The sequence below is a fragment of the Oncorhynchus masou genome, chromosome 23 (assembly GCF_036934945.1).
Source record: "Oncorhynchus masou masou isolate Uvic2021 chromosome 23, UVic_Omas_1.1, whole genome shotgun sequence".
In the NCBI taxonomy this organism is placed as follows: Eukaryota; Metazoa; Chordata; class Actinopteri; order Salmoniformes; family Salmonidae; genus Oncorhynchus; species Oncorhynchus masou.
Window position 1 is genome coordinate 48,190,801 of NC_088234.1, and position 22,013 is coordinate 48,212,813.

At 42.6% G+C, this 22,013-nt stretch overlaps 1 protein-coding gene across 1 annotated transcript in view; it reads right to left on the reverse strand.

Annotated features, from left to right (window-relative positions):
• The window catches only part of LOC135510964 (heat shock 70 kDa protein 12A-like), a 48,267-nt gene extending 33,632 nt beyond the window's left edge, over positions 1–14,635 (reverse strand). The window contains exon 1 of the mRNA XM_064932322.1: positions 14,270–14,635. Coding sequence (XP_064788394.1) covers positions 14,270–14,312 — 43 coding nt within the window. The 5' untranslated portion in view covers positions 14,313–14,635. The remainder of the gene's footprint in view (positions 1–14,269) is intronic.
• Between the last annotated feature and the right edge of the window lie 7,378 nt (positions 14,636–22,013).

Sequence of the window (22,013 nt, forward strand, 5' to 3'; positions counted from 1 at the left end):
CGGAAAGCGGACACTGATTGGGCCAGCGTGAACGAAGCAGAGCAGACACAATTTATGCCGCAATCAACAACACCTACAAAGGCAAAGAGATGCCCCATTACATTCACTGTCACAAAGATTCAGTGCCACACAAAACATTCCTTTCAAAGGGCTACATTCATGTAGATGAAGGGAAAATGAGACTGGGCGGCTCTCCTTTTGAGAGAATGGCCCACTTCTTCCCCCATCATGCCATATATCAGCTAGTACAGCAAGCAGTCAGAGGGAAATTGAGAGAAAGAAAGAGAGAGGGGCCTCCTTCATCCTCCCTCCCTCTTTTCCAACTGCATCCAGCTGGCCAAGTGCCCAGACACACAGTGCAGGGCAGCAGCCTGACAACAGCTGTTAGCCAACTGAGTTTCTAGCACCCTTCATAGTCCATACACACACACTTGCATGCATATACACACACTTATGTCTAACTGATTCCAGACCTGCTTTTCAGGTGTCCTACTACAACTGCTTCAGTATAAGGCCTGATTATCAAAAATAAACACAACTGTATGGATAGCGGTGGAAGGTAATTCGGCATGATGTTTCAGAGAAGATTTAGCCTAATTGGTGAGAAATGCAACTGGTTTCAAAATAATAATAATGACGTCATAATTTACACTCTCGGTGGGTAACAGTGGGTAAATGTACATCATTTGTCAATACAAATGCAATTCCAGTGGGATGTATATTAGGAAAATGTACATATTTTCCCTCCGTGTCCTCCTACTGTATGTGTATTTATTATGGACCTCCATTAGTTCCTGCCAAGGCAGCAGCTACTCTTCCTGGGGTCCCAGCAACATAAAATCAGTTATATACCATTTTAAAAACATTACAATACATTTCACAATACATTAAGTGTGTACCCTCAGGTCACTACTCAACACAAAATCCATGTGTACGTGTGTGTATAGTGCGTATGTTATCATATGTGTGTGTATGAGTGTGTCTGTGCCGGTGTGTCTCTTCACAGTCTCATTAACTTGCTAAATTTCCACATTATTCATTACAAGATTTAGTTGAGGTTCAGTGAATGATTTGCCCCAAATACAATGTTTTTAGTTTTTGAAATACTTAGGACTAACTTATGTAAATCAAATCAAATTGTATTAGTCACATGCGCCGAATACAACAGGTGCAGTAGACCTTACAGTGAAATGCTTACTTACGGGCCCCTAACCAACAGTTAAAAAAAGTAAAAGTAACAAGTAATTAAATAGCAGCAGTAAAAAATAACAATATATACAGGGGGGTGCCGGTATAGAGTCAATATGTGGGGGCACCGGTTAGTTGAGGTAGTATGTTCATGTAGGTAGAATTATTGACTATGCAGAGATGACAACAGAGTGGCAGTAGTGTGGAGGGGCAATGCAAATAGTCTGGGTAGCCATTCGACTACATGTAGCAAGAAGTGCTGAGGAGGGTGCTGGTTCTAAACCTGCCTGTCAAGGGGTGAGTGTGGTGAGTGTAGCTGGCGCATAGAAGTCAGGCGCAGGAGAGCAGAGATGAGTGGACAAAGCACTTTACGAAGGCAATCATTTGCACAGAACGCAACAGCGTCACAAAGTACAAAAACCCAAGTACAAAGTACCGGCTGCCACAAAGCAGGGGAATAAAACAAAACCCGGCGCAAACCAGCAGGAAGCTGGCCAACCTTGACAATAAACAATTTCACACACAGACATGGGGGGAACAGAGGGTTAAATGCACGACAAGTTATGAAGGAAATGTAAACCAGGTGTGTGGGAAAACAAGACAAAACCAATGGAAAATGAAAGGTGGATCGGCGATGGCTAGAAGACTAGTGACGTCGACAGCCGATCAAGGAGAGGAACCGACTTCGGCGGAAGTCGTAACACTGCCTTGGACTCAGAAATCAATATATAGATCTGTGTCTAGTGCAAACAATATCCCAGCAGTGGAGAATGTGCAGATCAGACAGAAATACACCACCTCCGCTGCACTGAGTGAAGCATGAACTGATTACCATAGAACACAACTAGGTTTAACTTGATCAGCATATCCTCACCTACTATAGATAGTGCTGTAGACATGCATAGCTCAACCTTTCCCCTATATTATCTGCAGATATGGTCATAGGTTGTCCTGGCATATTGTAAGTAATATAAACCCTGTGGTATAAGGCTTCCAAAAGAGTTCTTCGGCTGTCCCCATAGAAGAACCCTTTTTGGTTCCAGGCAGAACCTTTTTGTGGAAAGGGTTCTACATGGATCCCAAAAGTATTATACCTGGAACCAAAAATAGTTATTCAAAGGGTTCTCTTATGGGGACAGCTGAAGAACCATTTTAGGTTCTAGCTAGTGACTAGTCTTCTAAGAGTGTATGAGAGGAGTGAAAAACTAGGGAATATAACTGATGAGAAATTGAGGGGCTTCCAACCATGACTTTTATTGCATGTTTTCAATGATCAAGCTACAATGCAGACACCACATGGTTTCTCTGAGGAAGGATGAATGCCCTCTTGTGAGTGTGAGAGTCCTTCTGTGCTGGTGTCAGGTATCCTCCAAACAGAGCGGAGGAGACGGGGAGGTAGGGATATCTGCTCAACTGTTGTATAATAAACATGCCCCGCTAGCGTCTCCCAGCCAGATCGTTTAGCGAGAGAAGGCCTCGTTCCAGATCAGTCTGGAGGTAAATCAGTGTGACATTTTGACAGTCGCGCAACATCTGCCTGAGGAGTTTCAAAGTACACAGCTCAGTGGCTATACACCTTGTGCTTTTGACTGGCCCACCGAGCAGGGGAGTGGCTGGGAAACCCAGATAGTATGCCAGTACAGCCTATGACCTATTGATGACAAGATGGTGGGTACAGGGAAGCAAAAATAAACATAAACAGATGTCAATTTGTCAAGGCTGGCTAAACGTATATTTACTTTCTGTCATTTTGATAAGTATATTTTCTCTTAAATTTGCCCAAACATACTTGAATTATGTGGGACAGTCTACTGCACCCCATAACACCCTATAACAGGGGTCGGCAAAACTCCAAAGTTTTTAGTAAAAATACATTAAAAAGGAGTTTAATTTAGGAAAATGAATCGGTTCACAAGTATCCCCACGAATAAAAAAAGAGACGTGATTTTGTCTCAACTTAATCCAAGGTATTCAATTATTGTTATTTTTTGGGGCTTAGTTGTGGTCCATTTGCAGTGTTCACAATCATTATTATTATTATGTTCCAGCCCCACGACCATCCACTCCGTCAACAATCGGCCTGCGGCCGATGGCATTTGAAAGAAAGAGTGAGCCTTTTTTCCTCCAAGGGCAGAGCATTTAGGTCATCCTAAGGAAATTCCAAAAAACCTCTCCAAACAATAGACTTCCTCCTCCTCCTTCTTCTTCTTCTCTCTCTCTACGCTGGAGACCCTTACAACAACAAAACCACGGCGAAATTCAATTTGACACGAAACAGATTCAAATAGCTGCCCATTATGTACATATCGCAGACACGACAACACTGCACGTTCAAAAGCATCCTCTATCAAAAACATCCATTTGGCTCATGATCAAGATATCAAACTTTACGTAATTATGACCCATCAGTGCTTTCATGCTAACGTCCAATTCAGTGTCAAACTAAACAGCCAATGTGTTTTCGGATCCCCTCCCATGCTTTTCTTGGCCCTAGATGCTCTGAAGGCAGAACTAAAGCTGAATAATTTAAAACAGTAGAATATTCTAAGCTTCATTTTTTACCAGAGCATATAATTCATCGTGGTTACACATAGCGATGGTGCATTGAGTTAAATCTGGCTGAGAATCTGCCCAGGTGTTTATTACAGTATTTCCACCAAGACACCATGTATTCAACTGCTGTAAGTTTTTAGGTTGCATTTTTGGTGCTTTGTGTTGTTTGAAATAAGGTAACGAAGAGCAACACCTTCATTCAGTAAAGGTTCTGATGTAAATCTCTTAAAAAGGTCCCAAACACTATGAAAGGTGGATGTAGATATTGCCTTGATCTGTTTCACCTGTCCTTGTGATTGTCTCCACCCCCCTCCAGGTGTTGCTTATTTTTACCGGGGTATTTATCCCTGTGTTTCCTGTCTCTCTGTGCCAGTTCGTCTTGAATGTTTCAAGTCAACCAGTGTGCTTTTCCCGTGCTCCTGCTTTTTCTATTCTCTTTTGCTAGTCCTCCCGGTTTTGACCCTTGCCTGTTTCTGGACTCTACCCGACTGCCTGACCATTCTGCCTGCCTTGCCCTCGAGCTTGCCTGCCACTCTGTACCTCCTGGACTTTTATTTGTCACATACACATGGTTAGCAGATGTTAATGCGAGTGTAGCGAAATGCTTGTGCTTCTAGTTCCGACAATGCAGTAATAACCAACAAGTAATCTAACTAACAATTCCTAAACTACTGTCTTATACACAGTGTAAGGGGATAAAGAATATGTACATAAGGATATATGAATGAGTGATGGTACAGAGCAGCATAGGCAAGATACAGTAGATGGTATCGAGTACAGTATATACATATGAGATGAGTATGTAAACAAAGTGGCATAGTTAAAGTGGCTAGTGATACATGTATTACATAAGGATGCAGTCGATGATATAGAGTACAGTATATACGTATGCATATGAGATGAATAATGTAGGGTAAGTAACATTATATAAGGTAGCGTTGTTTAAAGTGGCTAGTGATATATTTACATCATTTCCCATCAATTCCCATTATTAAAGTGGCTGGAGTTGAGTCAGTGTCAGTGTGTTGGCAGCAGCCACTCAATGTTAGTGGTGGCTGTTTAACAGTCTGATGGCCTTGAGATAGAAGCTGTTTTTCAGTCTCTCGGTCCCAGCTTTGATGCACCTGTACTGACCTCGCCTTCTGGATGATAGCGGGGTGAACAGGCAGTGGCTCGGGTGGTTGATGTCCTTGATGATCTTTATGGCCTTCCTGTAACATCGGGTGGTGTAGGTGTCCTGGAGGGCAGGTAGTTTGCCCCCGGTGATGCGTTGTGCAGACCTCACTACCCTCTGGAGAGCCTTACGGTTGAGGGTGGAGCAGTTGCCGTACCAGGCGGTGATACAGCCCGCCAGGATGCTCTCGATTGTGAATCTGTAGAAGTTTGTGAGTGCTTTTGGTGACAAGCCAAATTTTTTCAGCCTCCTGAGGTTGAAGAGGCGCTGCTGCGCCTTCTTCACGATGCTGTCTGTGTGAGTGGACCAATTCAGTTTGTCTGTGATGTGTATGCCGAGGAACTTAAAACTTGCTACTCTCTCCACTACTGTTCCATCGATGTGGATAGGGGGGTGTTCCCTCTGCTGTTTCCTGAAGTCCACAATCATCTCCTTAGTTTTGTTGACGTTGAGTGTGAGGTTATTTTCCTGACACCACACTCCACGTTTCCCTCTTTTTTGGAGTCGTTTTTTTGGGTCGCTGCATGCGATCCATTCCGTTGTCCTGTTTGTAAGGCAGAAAACAGGATCCGCGTCGCGAAAAACATATTCTTGGTCGTACTGATGGTGAGTTGACGCTGATCTTATATACAGTAGTTCTTCTCGACTGTATGTAATGAAACCTAAGATGACCTGGGGTACTAATGTAAGAAATAACACGTAAAAAAAAAACTGCATAGTTTCCTAGGAACGCGAAGCGAGGCGGCCATCTCTGTCGGCGCCGGAAGAGATTTTGACCTTTTGCCTGTCCACGACCATTCTCTTGCCTACCCCTTTTGGATACTAATAAATATCAAAAGACTCAAACCATCGGCCTCCCGTGTCTGCATCTGGGTCTCGCCTTGTGCCCTTATAGCCATGGGATGGACACAACTGAGTATACCAACATTAGGAACACCTTCCTGATATTGATTTGCACCCCCCTTTTGCCCTCAGAACAGCCTCATTTTGTCAGGGCATGGACTCTACAAGGTGTCGAAAGAGTTCCACAGGGATTCTGGTCCATGTTGACTCCAATGCTTCCCACAGTTGTGTCAAGTTGGATGGATGTCCTTTGAGTGGTGGACCATTCTTGATACATGTGGGAAACTGTTCAGCATGAAAAACCCAGCAGAGTTGCAGTTGTTTACACAAACCGGTGCGCCTGGCACCTACTACCATACCCCGTTCAAAGGCACTTCAATCTTTTGTCTTGCCCGTTCAATCTCTGAATGGTGCACATACATAATCCAAGTCTCAATTGTCTCAAGGCTCAAAAATCCTTCTTTAACCAATGTCTTCCCCTTCATCTACACTGATTGAAGTGGATTTTAACACATGACCTCAATAAGGGATCATAGCCTTCAACTGGATTCACCTGGTCAGTCTATGTCATGGAGCAGGTATACTTAGCGTACATTGCTGTGGTATCTGGAAGAGCTTGTATCTGACAGCATTGGGATGGGAGTGAGAGATGTGACAAAACCTAGACCAAGAGAATACACAAACACAGTCAGTGTTTGGTTTCTAACATTGAACTGGTGAGAGTACAAAGACTATAGCCTTCTGTGGAGTAAATTGAGTTTGATGGAGGAGAGCGACAAAGACACAGAGAAAAAAGTTTACAGTAATTTCATGAAGGGCCTCTTGGGTAATCGAAAAGATGTCATACTGCTGATGTCTAGCGGCTGTTTAAGTCTTACTCTACAATCCAATGTCTTGTGAAAAGCGCCTCCCTCGTACTTCTCAACAGAATGGGTGCTTCCTCTTGAGGGTAAACACAGCCAATATCTTAGTCATGACGTAATGCTGAGCATAGGATGGGAGTGAGAGATGGGAGTACCTTGCCAGTTTACTTGCATCGCAATTTACATTTTCAACCTTGATTTTGGTAAAGAGGAACATCCCTTGCTGAGAGGGTGAATTCTCTAAAAGTACATGTTCCATGACAAAATACTAGAGCTTATCAGGGATACTGGTCAACTATCCAATTGGGTGGTACTTTACATGAAGTTGCTCTCATACCTGTGTAGTAACACTGTAATTACACTAGTATGCTCCTTATTCCACTTATCTGAGCAATTTCTCGTGTAAAACGTAGCAACCATGTTATTACTGTAGTAATTACAGCATTATTACACTGGTATGAGACCAACAATGTAATGTGTTATCCAAAAGGTTCGCATATAGAATAGCTATTCAACTTATCTATTTCCATGCAACAAAAATGTGATCAATGTCACCCATTGTCACCTAGTCACGACATTAATTAACGTTCCGATAGAGAGGACACACCTGTGTTGTGGTGGGCTCTCTGGTGTGTGTCTCGTCTAGGAGTGGCGATGGGATTTTTCTGACCATAAGGGCTCGCCACAGTGATTTCACAGCTCAGTTCGGTAGAACTACGTAGAGAGCTACGCAAAAGAAGCTCCATCGGATCTGTTGCGTAGACTGTGTGGAGCCCTTTCGGGCCTCTGAAAGACAACTTCCTGCCTGGCCCTGGTTCATCAGGTTCGGCCCCTCTACCACTTTGTCTCAAGAACTCCCAGTTATTGGGTTGACCTCAAACAGAAATGCTAATGGCTGAGGCCTTAGATCACCTCTGACTGCAGCCTTACCCCCTCGCCTGGTCTGAACTCCTTTCCCAGCCTCCAACCCCTAACGCCCCATCCATTTCACAAAGACATGCCAATGATGGTTGCAAGTGAGGCCATTTGCTTTAATACATTGAAGTAAATTAAAAAGGCAATTGTATACTAGAGCTCAAGGGTCTCGTACAGAGGCTGTACATGTTTAATATTAACCGCTTTATCACTGTGGTAGATGCAGCTGAACTTCTGTTGTAACACTACTGGTGCCCCGCTTACTTCAGCAAGAAGCCAATCATGTGTTGGTTGCTATGGGAACCTACAATGTCGTGTGTAATGGGTGAGTGAGTGCAATGACATGACAGCACACCTGTGGTGCAATTTCTCTGCTCATGGTGTGCTGAGTCACATTGAGGTATTGTAATACTTTGTAAAGTCCTTTTTCAATGCTCGTCAGTCGTCACTGTCCACCTATTCGTTAGCCAGCTGGTTTATGAGCTGGATGACATTGTGGTGAGTCATACATCACTATCTTATGGTAAAAGGTCTCCTTAACTCAAGGCATTTCAATGTCACCTCTGAACTGTCGTCTGACCTGACCTCATCACATTTACACTCCTCCGTTCATTGATACTCAAAATAGGTTCCTTGCATGCATGGAATGTGCAATGCTGACCCTATTCTTTGAAAACACTCTGCAACTGTTCCATCCTCTCATTGATGATTGCTGTGGAGGAATCACACATTGGTTGGCTGGAGCCATGTGTGGGAGCGTACGTAAGTACTTGTAGAACAGCTGGACAGAGCACACAGAAAATGACCCAGTGATGAGCTCCACTTTGTGCAGGGCAGCAAGACCAGAGGAAAACTGGGCTTAGCAACAGGGCTAAAAGTTGTCTATCACAGTGAATCTGATTTAATTCCTAGATCATAGTATACTCAATCTAGAGAATCCACCCACAGCAAAACACTTGGTCTGATTGAAGAGCTTTCAGATGGAAACGAACTAGCTTGTGATAGATTACTTTTATATGTCGCATTCTATTTTAATGCCTTGTTGCATCAAGCTGTCGCCAATGATATCTACAAAGGACAGGATTAATCTGTGCTTTTGGAACCTGCAATCATATTAATATCACAAACTAAATAAATATCTTGAGTATGACTCCCCCACCCTCTCTGAGCTCTCCCTCTGCTATAAATGTGTAGAACATGTGTGGCTGTCCCTTAGGGAACACAAAGCTCTCCGTTAGTGCAGTCATTGGGTGTTCCCACTTGGCTAAAGCCAATTAAAAATATTTAAAAAATGTGTTTTTGATTTTTGCTCTTTAATTGTGCATTGCAAGTTATGATAGTGACGTCGGGAATAAAAAGTAATGATAATTTGAAACAAGTCATTGCAGTTTTGGGTGTGTCATCTCTGGGATTTGTATCAGCACACTAATAGGTACTTGAGGCATTGAGCGGAACTAATAATCAGCTCTCATGATGAGATGGTCCCTGTAGCTAAGGTAATCAGCTGAGTGTAAAATCAATTGATGTCAATTGGTTACCTTCACATTCTACTGCACACAATTAAAGAACCTAATGAACTCAGCAAAAAAATAAACGTCCTCTCACTGTCAACTGCGTTTATTTTCAGCAACTTAACATGTGTAAATATTTGTATGAACAGAACAAGATTCAACAACTAAGACATAAACTGAACAAGTTCCCCAGACATGTGACCAACAGAAATTGAATAATGTGTCCCTGAACAAGGGGGGGGGGGGGAGTCAAAATCAAAAGTAACAGTCAATATCTGTTGTGGCCACCAGCTGCATTAAGTACTGCAGTGCATCTCCTCCTCGTGGACTGCACCAGATCTGCCAGTTATTGCTGTGAGATGTTACCCCACTCTTCCAACAAGGCACCTGCAAGTTCCCGGACCTTTCTGGAGCGAATGGCCCTAGCCCTCACCCTCCGATTCAACAGGTCCCAGACATGCTCAATGGGATTGAGATCCGGGCTCTTTGCTGGCCATGGCAGAACACTGACATTCCTGTCTTGCAAGAAATCACACACAGAACGAGCAGTATGGCTGGTGGCATTGTCATGCTGGAGGGTCATGTCAGGATGAGCCTGCAGGAAGGGTACCACATGAGGGAGGAGGTTGTCTTCCCTGTAACGCACAGCACTGAGATTGCCTGCAATGACAACAAGCGCAGTCCGATGATGCTGTGACACACCGCCCCAGACCATGATGGACACCGCCCCAGGCCTCAGTGTAACGCTCATTCCTTCGACTATAAACGCGAATCTGACCATCACCCCCGATGAGACAAAACCGCAACTCGTCAGTGAAGAGCACTGATGGAGGGATTGCCCGTTCCTGGTGTTATTCGTGCAGTTGTTGTTGACATCCTGTACATGTCCCGCACGTGTGATGTTCAGATGTACCGATCCTGTGCAGGTGTTGTTACACGTGGTCTGCCACTGCGAGGATGATCAGCTATCCGTCCTGTCTCCCTGTAGCGCTGTTTTAGGCGTCTCACAGTACGGACAATTTATTGCCCTGGCCACATCTGCAGTCCTCATGCCTCCTTGCAGCATGCCTAAGGCACGTTCACGCAGATGAGCAGGGACCCTGGGCATCTTTCTTTTGGTGTTTTTCAGAGTCAGTAGAAAGGCCTCTTTAGTGTCCTAAGTTTTCATAACTGTGACCTTAATTGCCTACCGTCTGTTAGCTGTTAGTGTCTTAACGACCGTTCCACAGGTGCATGTTCATTAATTGTTATGGTTCATTGAACAATCATGGGAAACAGTGTTTAAACCCTTTACAATGAAGATATGTGAAGTTATTTGGATTTTTAAGAATTATCTTTGAAAGACAGGGTCCTGAAAAAGGGACATTTCTTTTTTTGCTAAGTTTATTACACTGCATATCAGTAATCAATCATCTGAAAAAGACAACATTACTGCTCTGACTGTGAACCTGAATAGTATGGGGACCCCATTGTCCCGTTCTGCTGGGAAGCTCAAATGTACATACTGACCGATTCCACAGTGACTGTGATGGTGACCTCTATATCAGTGATTCTAAAGGTAGCTATCCCCCTTTCCCATTCCCAAATATGATTGGTGTGTGCTGTACAGACTGAGCAGCAGACCATGCTGGGCCAGGATCACCCATACTCTCCCCCATCTTCCTCTTCTTCAGGGGGAGTCCAGATAAACCAGGGTAGACTGAGAGCAGACATGGAGGGAGAGATCAGGCCACGTCCCACTGTGTCTGCCTCATCCCAATGTTGCAGCTGAGCTCACAAAAGTAAGTGCCGTTAGTGCACATCCCTACCCACCATTTCACAAGGTCACGAGTGCCTGGCACGAGAGCTTAAGATTGGCAGCACTGCTCAAATAGTGCAGTGCCTTGTACACACAAAATGCAGTGTGTTCAAAACTTTTGAAACACCTTGTCACACCCTATTAAATTATTCTCAATCAAATACTTGCATGTATGTTGAGTTTCATTCCAAAACGCTAAAAATCAATTTTCAGAAATGTTGGTAAATTAGCTTTTATTGTTTAAAGAAATAATGAGCAATTGGTGCTTATTACTATCGAATCATGGCATGGCATTGTTCAATGACATGTATTTGTTTAAAATCGATCACTTAATGGTTTCATTTCCAAGAGACAAATAGCCTAATCATGCTATTTTTGCTAAATGCCATACAGTGCCTTCGGGAAGTATTCAGACCCCTTCCCCTTTTCCACATTTTGTTACCTTTAAAGCCTTATTCTAAAATCTATTAAATAGATGTTATTTCTCATCAATCTACACACAATAACCCATAATGACAAAGCAAAAACAGGTTTTTAGAAATGTTTGCAAATGTATTACAAAAAAACAAAACAGAAATAACTTATTAAGTATTAAGACCCTTTACTCGAAATTGAGCTCAGGTGCGTCCTGTTTCCATTGATCATCATTGAGATGTTTCAACAACTTGATTGGAGTCCACCTGTGGTAAATTCTATTGATTGGACATGATTTGGAAAGGCACACACCTGTCTATATAAGGTCCCACAGTTGACAGTGCATGTCAGAGTAAAAACCAAGCCATGAAGTGGAAGGAATTGTCCGTAGAGCTCAGAGACAGGATTGTGTCGAAGCACAGATCAGGGGAAGGGTACCAAAAGGGTACCATCTGCAGCATTGAAGGTCCCCAAGAACACAGTGGCCTCCAACATTCTTAAATGGAAGAAGTTTGGAATCACCAAGACTCTTCCTAGAGCTGGCCGCCTGGCCAAACTGCGCAATCGGGGGAGAAGGGCCTTGGTCAGGGAGGTGACCAGGAACCCGATGGTCCCTCTGACAGAGCTCCAGAGTTTCTCTGTGGAGATGGGGGAACCTTCAAGAAGGAAAACCATCTCTGCAGCACTCCACCAATCCAGCGTTTATGGTAGAATGGCCTGATGAAAGCCACTCCTCAGTAAAAGACACATGACAGCCCGCTTGGAGTTTGACAAATGGCACCTAAAGGACTCTAAGACCATGACAAAGAAGATTCTCTGGTCTGATGAAACCAAGATTGAACTATTTGGCCTGAATGCCAAGTGTCACATCTGGAGGAAACCTGGCCCATACCTATGCTAAAGCATTGTGGTTGCAGCATCATGATATGGGTATGTTTTTCAGAGGCAGGGACTGGGAAATTGGTCAGGATCGAGGGAAATTTATAACACTGTGGAACAAAACTATCTGTCTAACCAGCTCTGAACACCAGAACAAGAACGTATGTTAATATTATTACTGTATAATTTCACCCTGATGATGTCAAAAGAGCTAACAATCTGCATTCATCGTCATTGTATGACATCAGTCCCCCAGGAAAGGGCTCAATCGGTGAACGAGCCTTTGTGTGCGCGCACCCTGGCTGCCCCCAAAATGAACAAAGGTCTCTTTATCAGCAACTTCAATGTGTCACCGTGGGAATGTGAAAAACAAGCATGGATTGGGATTTGATCCAAAAGCCAAAGGTTTTTCTGATGACTGCTCATCTACAAGAGTTTCTTTATTTTTCTTTGATTTAACTAGGCAAGTCAGTTATGAACACATTCTTATTTTCAATGACAGCCTAGGAACAGTAGGTTACCTGCCTTGTTCAACGGCAGAAAAACAGATGTTTACCTTGTCAGCTCAGGGATTCGATTTAGCAACCTTTCAGTTACTAGTTCAATGCTCTAACCACTGCCGCCCCAGAGTTGGCTACATGTTTTGTGGAACATATGAGCAAACAAAGTTAAGCCATTCGATAAACGTTCACAACACCCAACCCCAAAGGTAGGACAGGCAAATGGTCCAGCCGCAAGTTCATTGTGACAACACCGTAATTAACATATTAACAACTGGGTGTCAACAATTAACAAGCATGCGCAACATCCTGTGATGAAGTGTGATAAGTAGGACATGACAGACCCTTCTGTTCACTTTGACTTCTCAATGAGCAATCACAATCACAAGGACAACAGACTTTCACTTTTGGATTTCAAGCACATCCAGCCAAAAGTACATAGGGCCTACTGTACACAGTTATTCTACATCATATAGGAGTGGTGTCAGATGATTTAGCCGACTTGCTGCATTCAAAACAACTGTGAACTCGGAAATCAGACATTTCCAACTCCAGTGCGTTCATGACAACTTGGAATTTGGAAAAACGTTATCCGACTGGAAAAACTCGTTTTGAACAGTCATCCAACTCGGAATTCCATGTCCTAAACTCTGGCATCTTTCTAGAGCTCTGTCTTTCCGACCTGAAGATCACTGACGTCATGATTTGACCTCGTTTTCTTCACGAGTTCCCAGTTGTCTTGAAAGCACCATTTGTCCTGCAGAGGGACCGATATGACATAAAAGTAAATAGTCCTAGTCCTAAATGACATGTTAGACATAAAAACCTCGAAGAAAACGTTCAATAAGTAAAACAACATGAAAACTTGAGCACTGGTTGAGATTGAAGACAATTGAAATGCAGTATCCGCCCATTACGCACATTGTGTCCATAATAGAGGAACCAAGCATTCCTATCGCTGCATTTATCAGCGCACTTCTAATCAGGCGTTTTAACCACATTGCTGCGAATGCGACGCCTGGGGTGGTGGTAGGGCACGCAGACTTTTGCTGCATTGTGTCAAACCTCGGGTGGGATTGACCATGTGACCAAACTCTGCTCGGTTATGGAGGACCAAACTATCGGCTACTGGGCGGGTATTTACAGTGTTTCTGCCCAATGCAAAAGGGCGTTATTATGTGTGCCCATTTTCTGGGACAACAGGAGAAATGTTCTGCAGAGTAATATTATGATTCTAATAATTACATGCGTTGCTGTCGAGGTGGGTTCTCAGAGGTAGGCGGTTTCCTTCACGTTGCGGCAAAGCTCTCTTGAAGCTGCATGAACACGACTATAGCCTATATCCTATGCTTTCCAATAATATTCATTATAAACCTTTGTATAAATTGCAATTTCTCATAAATATAACAAGAGCGAATACCTTTATACCACCACCATCACGTAACCCGGGCGACTATTGCACAAATCAAAAGTGAAAACGTAAAAGGAGTCTCCTGGCAAGGTCTCAAAAAGGCTAAGAATGCGCACTGAACGAGCGCACCTATAGAGTGTAGCTTTGATGCTGCATAAAAGCGTAGAGGCCTCTGAAGAATACTTCAGAACAACAAGAGGGTTAGAAAGAAGCATTTTACCTGCTATTATGTTGTCTGTTGCCGATTCTTTCTCAGTCGTCATGCCCAGCTGTTTTATTTTCCCTTGAGTCTCCCCTAAACAGTTACACGTGCAGTTTGTCCTTGTTTACTTGCCAGTCTGAATCATTAGATTGATGGGGGGGGGGGAGCTAAATTCTCTCACTTGGATTATCCCCTTTAAACCTGCTTTCTTTCTCTTCAATTCTTTAAACTGGAAAATAGGACTTGCTATGTATGGCGCACTAAAAAGCCCATTTAAAGGAGGCACAGCGGGGTTGACCGATTCAACTGAAAGATTGTCGTCGAGTTTGGCCGATCTGCACCTCCAAAGAAATGAGGTCTGCTACCCAGGCTGCTACTTTCCGATCGTTAGGTAGCCCTCTGTCCCGCCCCTCCCGTCAGCTCGCACGGCTGTTCTGGCAAGGAATGTCTCCCAATAATCCAGAGCTAAAAATCGACAGTAGGGGCTGCAAGGATGCAGCACTAGATAGCCTATACATCATCATCATCTACATTTCTGCTGTCCTGCACTTGCACATTTTCATTAGTCATCTCCTCATTATGCAAATAAGATCCCCTCCCAAATCTATAAAATGGTTTTCAGGTTAGTCTACCTCTCATGTTTTTCTTTTTGCCTACAGCATCAATAAACTTGTACTGCATCTCTCAAGCTTGGTAAAATGCACTATGCTTGTGGGTTTGTAGTAGGCTACATTCATGAGGACCCTTGATGATAAACACTTTGAGTTCAATACAAAATTAGATGGTCAAGGCTGGATGCTTTGGGAAAAAAATGTTTTTAGAAATAGTACAAAAACATGTAGAGTACCAGTCAAATGTTTGGGCACCTACTCATTCCAGGGTTTCTTTATTTTAGCTATTTTCTACATTGTGGAATAATAGTGAAGACATCACAACTATGAAATAACACATATGGAATCATGTAGTAAGCAAAAGAGTGTTAAACAAATCTAAATATATTTTATATTCTTCTTCAAAGTAGCCACCCTTTGTCTTGATGACAGCTTTGCACACTCTTGGCATTATATCAACCAACTTCAAGAGGAATGCTTTTCCAACAGTCTTGAAGGAGTTCCCACATATGCAAAGCACTTGTTGCCTCCTTTTCCTTCACTCTGCGGTCCAACTCATCCCACACCATTTCAATTGGGTTGAGGTCGGGTGATTGTGGAGACCAGGTCATCAGATGCAGCACTCCATCACTCTCCTTCTTGGTCAAATAGCCCATACACAGCCTGGAGGTGTGTTTTGGTCATTGTCCTGTTAAAAAACAAATGATAGTCCCACTAAGCGCAAACCAGATGGGATGGCTTATCGCTGCAGAATGCTATCGTAGCCATGCTGGTTAAATGTGCCTTGAATTCTAAATGAATCACAAACAGTGTCACCAGCAAAGCACCCCCACACCATCATACCTCCTTCTCGATGCTTTACGTTGGAATCACACATGCAGAGATAATCCGTTCACTTACTCTGCGTCTCACAAAGACACTGGATGGAACCCAAAATCTCAAATTTGGATTTATCAGACTAAAGGACAGATTTCCACCAGTCTAATGTCCATTGCTCATGTTTCCTGGCCGAAGTTAGTCTCTTCTTTTTATTGGTGTCCTTTAGTAGTGGTTTCTTTGTAGCAATTCGACCATGAAGGCCTGATTCACGCAATCTCCTCTGAACAGTTGATGTTGAGATGTGTCTGTTTCTTGAAGCATTCATTAGGGCTGCAATCTGAGGTGCAGTTAACTCTAATGACCTTATCCTCTGCAGCAGAGGTAACTCTGGGTCTTTCTTTCCTGTGGCGGTCCTCATGGGAGCCAGTTTCATCATAGCGTTTGAAGTTTTTTGCAACTGTACTATGGACTTGGTCTTTTACCAAATAAGCTATCTTCTGTATAGCACAACCGAATGGCTCAAACGCATGAAGAGGGAAAGACATTTCACAAAATTACTTTTAACAAGGCACAACTGTTAATTTAAATGCTTTCCAGGGGACTACCTCACGCAGGTTGAGAGAATGCCAAGAGTGTGCAAAGCTGTCAAGGCAAAGGGTGGCTACTTTGAAGAATCTCAAATATGAAATATATTTTGATTTGTTAAAAATAACCAACCCAGACAGGAAGACCACGTCAGTGACTCAACCCACTCAAGTGACACACTCCTCCTAGGGACAGCATGGAAGAGCACCAGTAAGCCAGTGACTCAGCCCCTGTAATAGGGTTAGTAGCAGAGAATCCCAGTGGAGAGAGGGGAACCGGCCAGGCAGAGACAGCAAGGGTGGTTCGTTGCTCCAGTGCCATTCCGTTCACCTTCACTCTCCTGGGCCAGACTATACTCAATCATAGGATCTACTGAAGAGATGAGTCTTCAATTTTTATAAAAATAAAATATTTCACCATTATTTAACCAGGTAGGCAAGTTAAGAACAAGTTCTCATTTACAATTGCGACCTGAGTTACACACGGAGTAAAACAAACATACAGTTTGGACCTGCCTACCTGTATTAATGGCACCTGTTTGAACTTGTTATCAGTACATGTATGTATGTGTGTGTGTATGTATCTATGTATGTATACACATACTCACACACACACATATACATATATATATATATATATATGTGTGTGTGTGTGAGTATGTGTATATATATGTACAGTTGATGTTGAAAGTTTACATACACCTTAGCCAAATACATTTAAACTCAGTTTTTCACAATTCCTGACATTTAATCCTAGTAAAAATTCCCTGTCTTGGTTCAGTTAGGATCACCACTTTATTTTAAGAATGTGAAATGTCAGAATAATAGTTGAGAGAATTATTTATTTGAGCTTTTTATTTCTTTCACCACATTCCCAGTGGGTCAGAAGTTTACATACACTCAATTAGTATTTGGTAGCATTGCCTTTAAATTGTTTAACTTGGGTCAAACATTTCAGACAGCTTTCCAAAATAAGTTGGGTGAATTTCGACCCATTCCTCCTGACAGAGCTGGTGTAACTGAGTCAGGTTTGTAGGCCTCCTTGCTCGAACATGCTTTTTCAGTTCTGCCCACAAATTTTCTATGGGATTGAGGTCAGGGCTTGTGATGGCCACTTCAATACCTTGACTTTGTTGTCCTTAAGCCATATTGCCACAACTTTGGAAGTATTCTTGGGGTCATTGTCCATTTGGAAGACCCATTTGCAACCATGCTTTAACTTTCTGACTGATGTCTTAAGATGTGGCTTCAATATATCCACATAATTTTCCTGCCTCATGCACCAGTCCCTCCTGCAGCAAAGCATCTCCACAACATGATGCTGCCACCCCCGTGCATCATGGTTTGGAAGGTGTTCTTCGGCTTGCAAGCCTCCCCCTTTTTCCTCCAAACTTAACGATGGTCATTATGGCCAAACAGTTCTATTTTTGTTTCATCAGACCAGAGGACATTTCTTCAAAAAGTAAGATCTTTGTCCCCATGTGCAGTTGTAAACCGTAGTCTGGCTTTTTTATGGCGGTTGTGGAGCAGTGGCATCTTCTCCTTAAGTTAATACTTTGTAGCGCCACCTTTTGCTGCGATTACAGCTGTAAGTCGCTTGGGGTATGTCTCTATCAGTTTTGCACATCGAGAGACTGAAATTGTTTCCCATTCCTCCTTGCAAAACAGCTCGAGCTCAGTGAGGTTGGGTGGAGAGCATTTGTGAACAGCAGTTTTCAGTTCTTTCCACAGATTCTCGATTGGATTCAGGTCTGGACTTTGACTTGGCCATTCTAACACCTGGATATGTTTATTTTTGAACCATTCCATTGTAGATTTTGCTTTATGTTTTGGATCATTGTCTTGTTGGAAGACAAATCTCCATCCCAGTCTCAGGTCTTTTGCAGACTCCACCAGGTTTTCTTCCAGAATGGTCCTGTATTTGGCTCCATCCATCTTCCCATCAATTTTAACCATCTTCCCTGTCCCTGCTGAAGAAAAGCAGGCCCAAACCATGATGCTGCCACCACCATGTTTGACAGTGGGGATGGTGTGTTCAAGGTGATGAGCTGTGTTGCTTTTACGCCAAACATAACGTTTTGCATTGTTGCCAAAAAGTTCAATTTTGGTTTCATCTGACCAGAGCACCTTCTTCCACATGTTTGGTGTGTCTCCCAGGTGGCTTGTGGCAAACTTTAAACAACACTTTTTATGGATATCTTTAAGAAATGGCTTTCTTCTTGCCACTCTTCCATAAAGGCCAGATTTGTGCAATATACGACTGATTGTTGTCCTATGGACAGAGTCTCCCACCTCAGCTGTAGATCTCTGCAGTTCATCCAGAGTGATCATGGGCCTCTTGGCTGCATCTCTGATCAGTCTTCTCCTTGTATGAGCTGAAAGTTTAGAGGGACGGCCAGGTCTTGGTAGATTTGCAGTGGTCTGATACTCCTTCCATTTCAATATTATCACTTGCACAGTGCTCCTTGGGATGTTTAAAGCTTGGGAAATCTTTTTGTATCCAAATCCGGCTTTAAACTTCTTCACAACAGTATCTCGGACCTGCCTGGTGTGTTCCTTGTTCTTCATGATGCTCTCTGCGCTTTTAACGGACCTCTGAGACTATCACAGTGCAGGTGCATTTATACGGAGACTTGATTACACACAGGTGGATTGTATTTATCATCATTAGTCATTTAGGTCAACATTGGATCATTCAGAGATCCTCACTGAACTTCTGGAGAGAGTTTGCTGCACTGAAAGTAAAGGGGCTGAATAATTTTGCACGCCCAATTTTTCAGTTTTTGATTTGTTAAAAAAGTTTGAAATATCCAATAAATGTCGTTCCACTTCATGATTGTGTCCCACTTGTTGTTGATTCTTCACAAAAAAATACAGTTTTATATCTTTATGTTTGAAGCCTGAAATGTGGCAAAAGGTCGCAAATTTGAAGGGGGCCGAATACTTTCGCAAGGCACTGTATATATATCATTCAAAAAATTATTTGGGGGTGTACTTTTAACTTAGCAAAATCCTTGTTCCGATCTCCTAACCCAAAATATGTATATGTACTTCTGTCTATGTCATTTGCTGATGGTTTATCTTCAGACCGGCATTGCTTAGCAATATAATGTTGCGATGCTATATCTTGCTTATCTCGGATTGACCCAAGATGACACTTAAGTGCGCAATATGTTTAAGTTGCAACTTATTCTGTTTAGGTTTATTAGATGCTAATTGAATACTTTATTTGCAGGAGCCTCCTCAGTTCATATGTCAGTAGAAGTTATAGGATAGTGAGAGGTGAACGTATAATTGGGATTTTATTTTTGTTTTACCTCTTGTTCAAGGCCGCGCCGTGCATTTTTGGCATCGGCCAGACAATGTGTGTATTGGTTTTTTTGTGTTTTTTTTCTCTCCTATTTGTGTATGCCTGTTAAAGGTGGGTTGAGTGGGGGGTAAATGTTGGGGGACAGGGTGGAGAGTTAAGGTGCTCGCCAGGGGAGGGGGGTTGGTTGGATGCTGCTCGGGTGTAGGTGCTACATATGCTGATCTTGATGGTTTGGTGCCATTTCTTACATTTTTATTGAGTTACATGTTATGCAGGCCACCATGGGAACTACAAACAAGAGGAGGGCGGGGCTTACATTTACTTCCTGGAATGTCAAGGGTTAAAACGTACCAATTAAGAGAGGCAAGGCCCTAGCCCACTTGAAAGCACTCTCGTCTGATATAGTATTATATTTTAGCAAGAAACCTATCTGAAAAACAATTCTCATAGCAGTCTTAAATGTAGGTGGGTGGGGCAAGTGTATCACTCTAACTTCTCTGCCAAAACGAGAGGCACAGCGATTCTGGTACGGAAAGGAATTTCCTTTCTACATAAAACCACTATTGCGGATAAAGAGGGTCATTATGTGACCGTAATAGGAGAAATCCACTCTACTTCTGTAATTCTACTAAATATCTATGGGCCAAACATTGATAACCCCTATTTTTTCAAAAGAGTCTTTGCCCTGATTCCAGATATCGCCCATACTAATTTGGTCATTGAAGGGGACCTTAACTGTGTGCTAGACCAATATTTGGGTAGATCTTCTACCGGGCATACCCCTACCTTCTATTCAAGCAAATTCTTGAATACCTACATAAAAAAATCAAACTTATTTGATATATGGAGGATCTCTAACCCTACGGGTAGGGTATACTCCTTTTACTCTCATGTTCACAATGTTTTTTACCTGAATGGACTACTTTTTGGTTGATGCGAAATTACTCCCCTATACCTGTAATGTAAGGAATCATGATATTATAATCTCTGACCACAGTCCACTCACATTCTCCCTGAGATTGAGTGACATTGTACCAAACGACAAGGTCTGGAGGTTGAATCCTCAGCTCCTCACACAACCAACATTCTGTGAACATCTTAAAGACCAAATTGAATTTTTCTTTGATACCAATGACAACATAAAGACTTCCACAGCATTATTGTGGGACACACTGAAGGCTTATTTGAGAGGCTGTATCATCTCCTTTCAGGCTGCCAGGAGTAGGCAAAACAGATTAAAATTTGTAGAATTGGAGGGACAAATTCACTTACTGGATAAGGAGAATGCTAACCAGCCAACAATGGAGAAACATAAAAAATTACCTCTTTAAAAGTGGAATATAATCAGATTCTCTCAGCTAAAATGTCTAAATCTTTTCTCTATGCCAAGCAAAAATATTTTGAGTTTGGTGACAAACCATACATATTACTGGCCAGACAACTTCGAAAAAATATGAGTGACTGTAATCTCCCTGCCCTGAACCAGGATGATTCCAACTTCCTGAATAAGGAAATATCTCTTGGAGAAATTTGAGAAACAATTAAATCTCTAGAGAGTGGCAAGACCCCGGGCCCAGATGGATACACTGGTGAATTCTATAAAACATTGAGCAACATGCTCTCTCCCTACTGGCACAAAATGTTGGTTCAGGCCAATTAGGATGGAGCTCTGCCACCTACTAAAGATCCGGAAGAGGTAGGGTCATATAGACCAATATCGCTCCTTAATACAGACCAAAAGATTTTAGCAAAAACTCTGGCTAACAGGCTTAGCACTTTAATGGGAAAATTGGTCCATTCGGACCAGACCGGCTTTATCCCTAACAGACACTCATTCTTCAATCTCAGGCGCCTCTTCAACATTACGTATGCTCAGAGGTTACCTAATGTGGACCTTGCCCTTATATCTTTTGACGCTGAAAAGACCTTTGACTAAGTTGAGTGGTCCTATCTATTCAAGGTCCTACAGAATTGTAATATTGGAGATGGGTTCATAAATTGGATCCAGCTTTTATATAGGAACCCCTGTGCGAGAATACTCACTAACCAATCATTGTCTTCCCGATTTAACCTTTATAGAAGGACAAGGCAGGGTTGTGCGCTGTCGCCTATGCTCTATGCTCTAATTATTGAACCTCTCGCTCAGCCGATCAGGTCTTATGCAGCAATACACGGCTTTAATACTAAAGATACTCTAAATAAGATTTCCCTATACGCAGATGACATTCTCCTCTATGTAACAGAACCCCAAGCTAGTATTCCAGCTATTCTTGATGTGATTAATTTGTTTGGTATCTTCTCGGAATACAGAATAAATTGGAACAAGAGCGAATTAATTGTAACAGCTTTCTTCTGTTGAAGGAGGAGCGGACCAAAATGCAGCGTGGTATCTTTGAGACATGTTTAATGAAGAATGAAAAAACACGAACAATACAAAA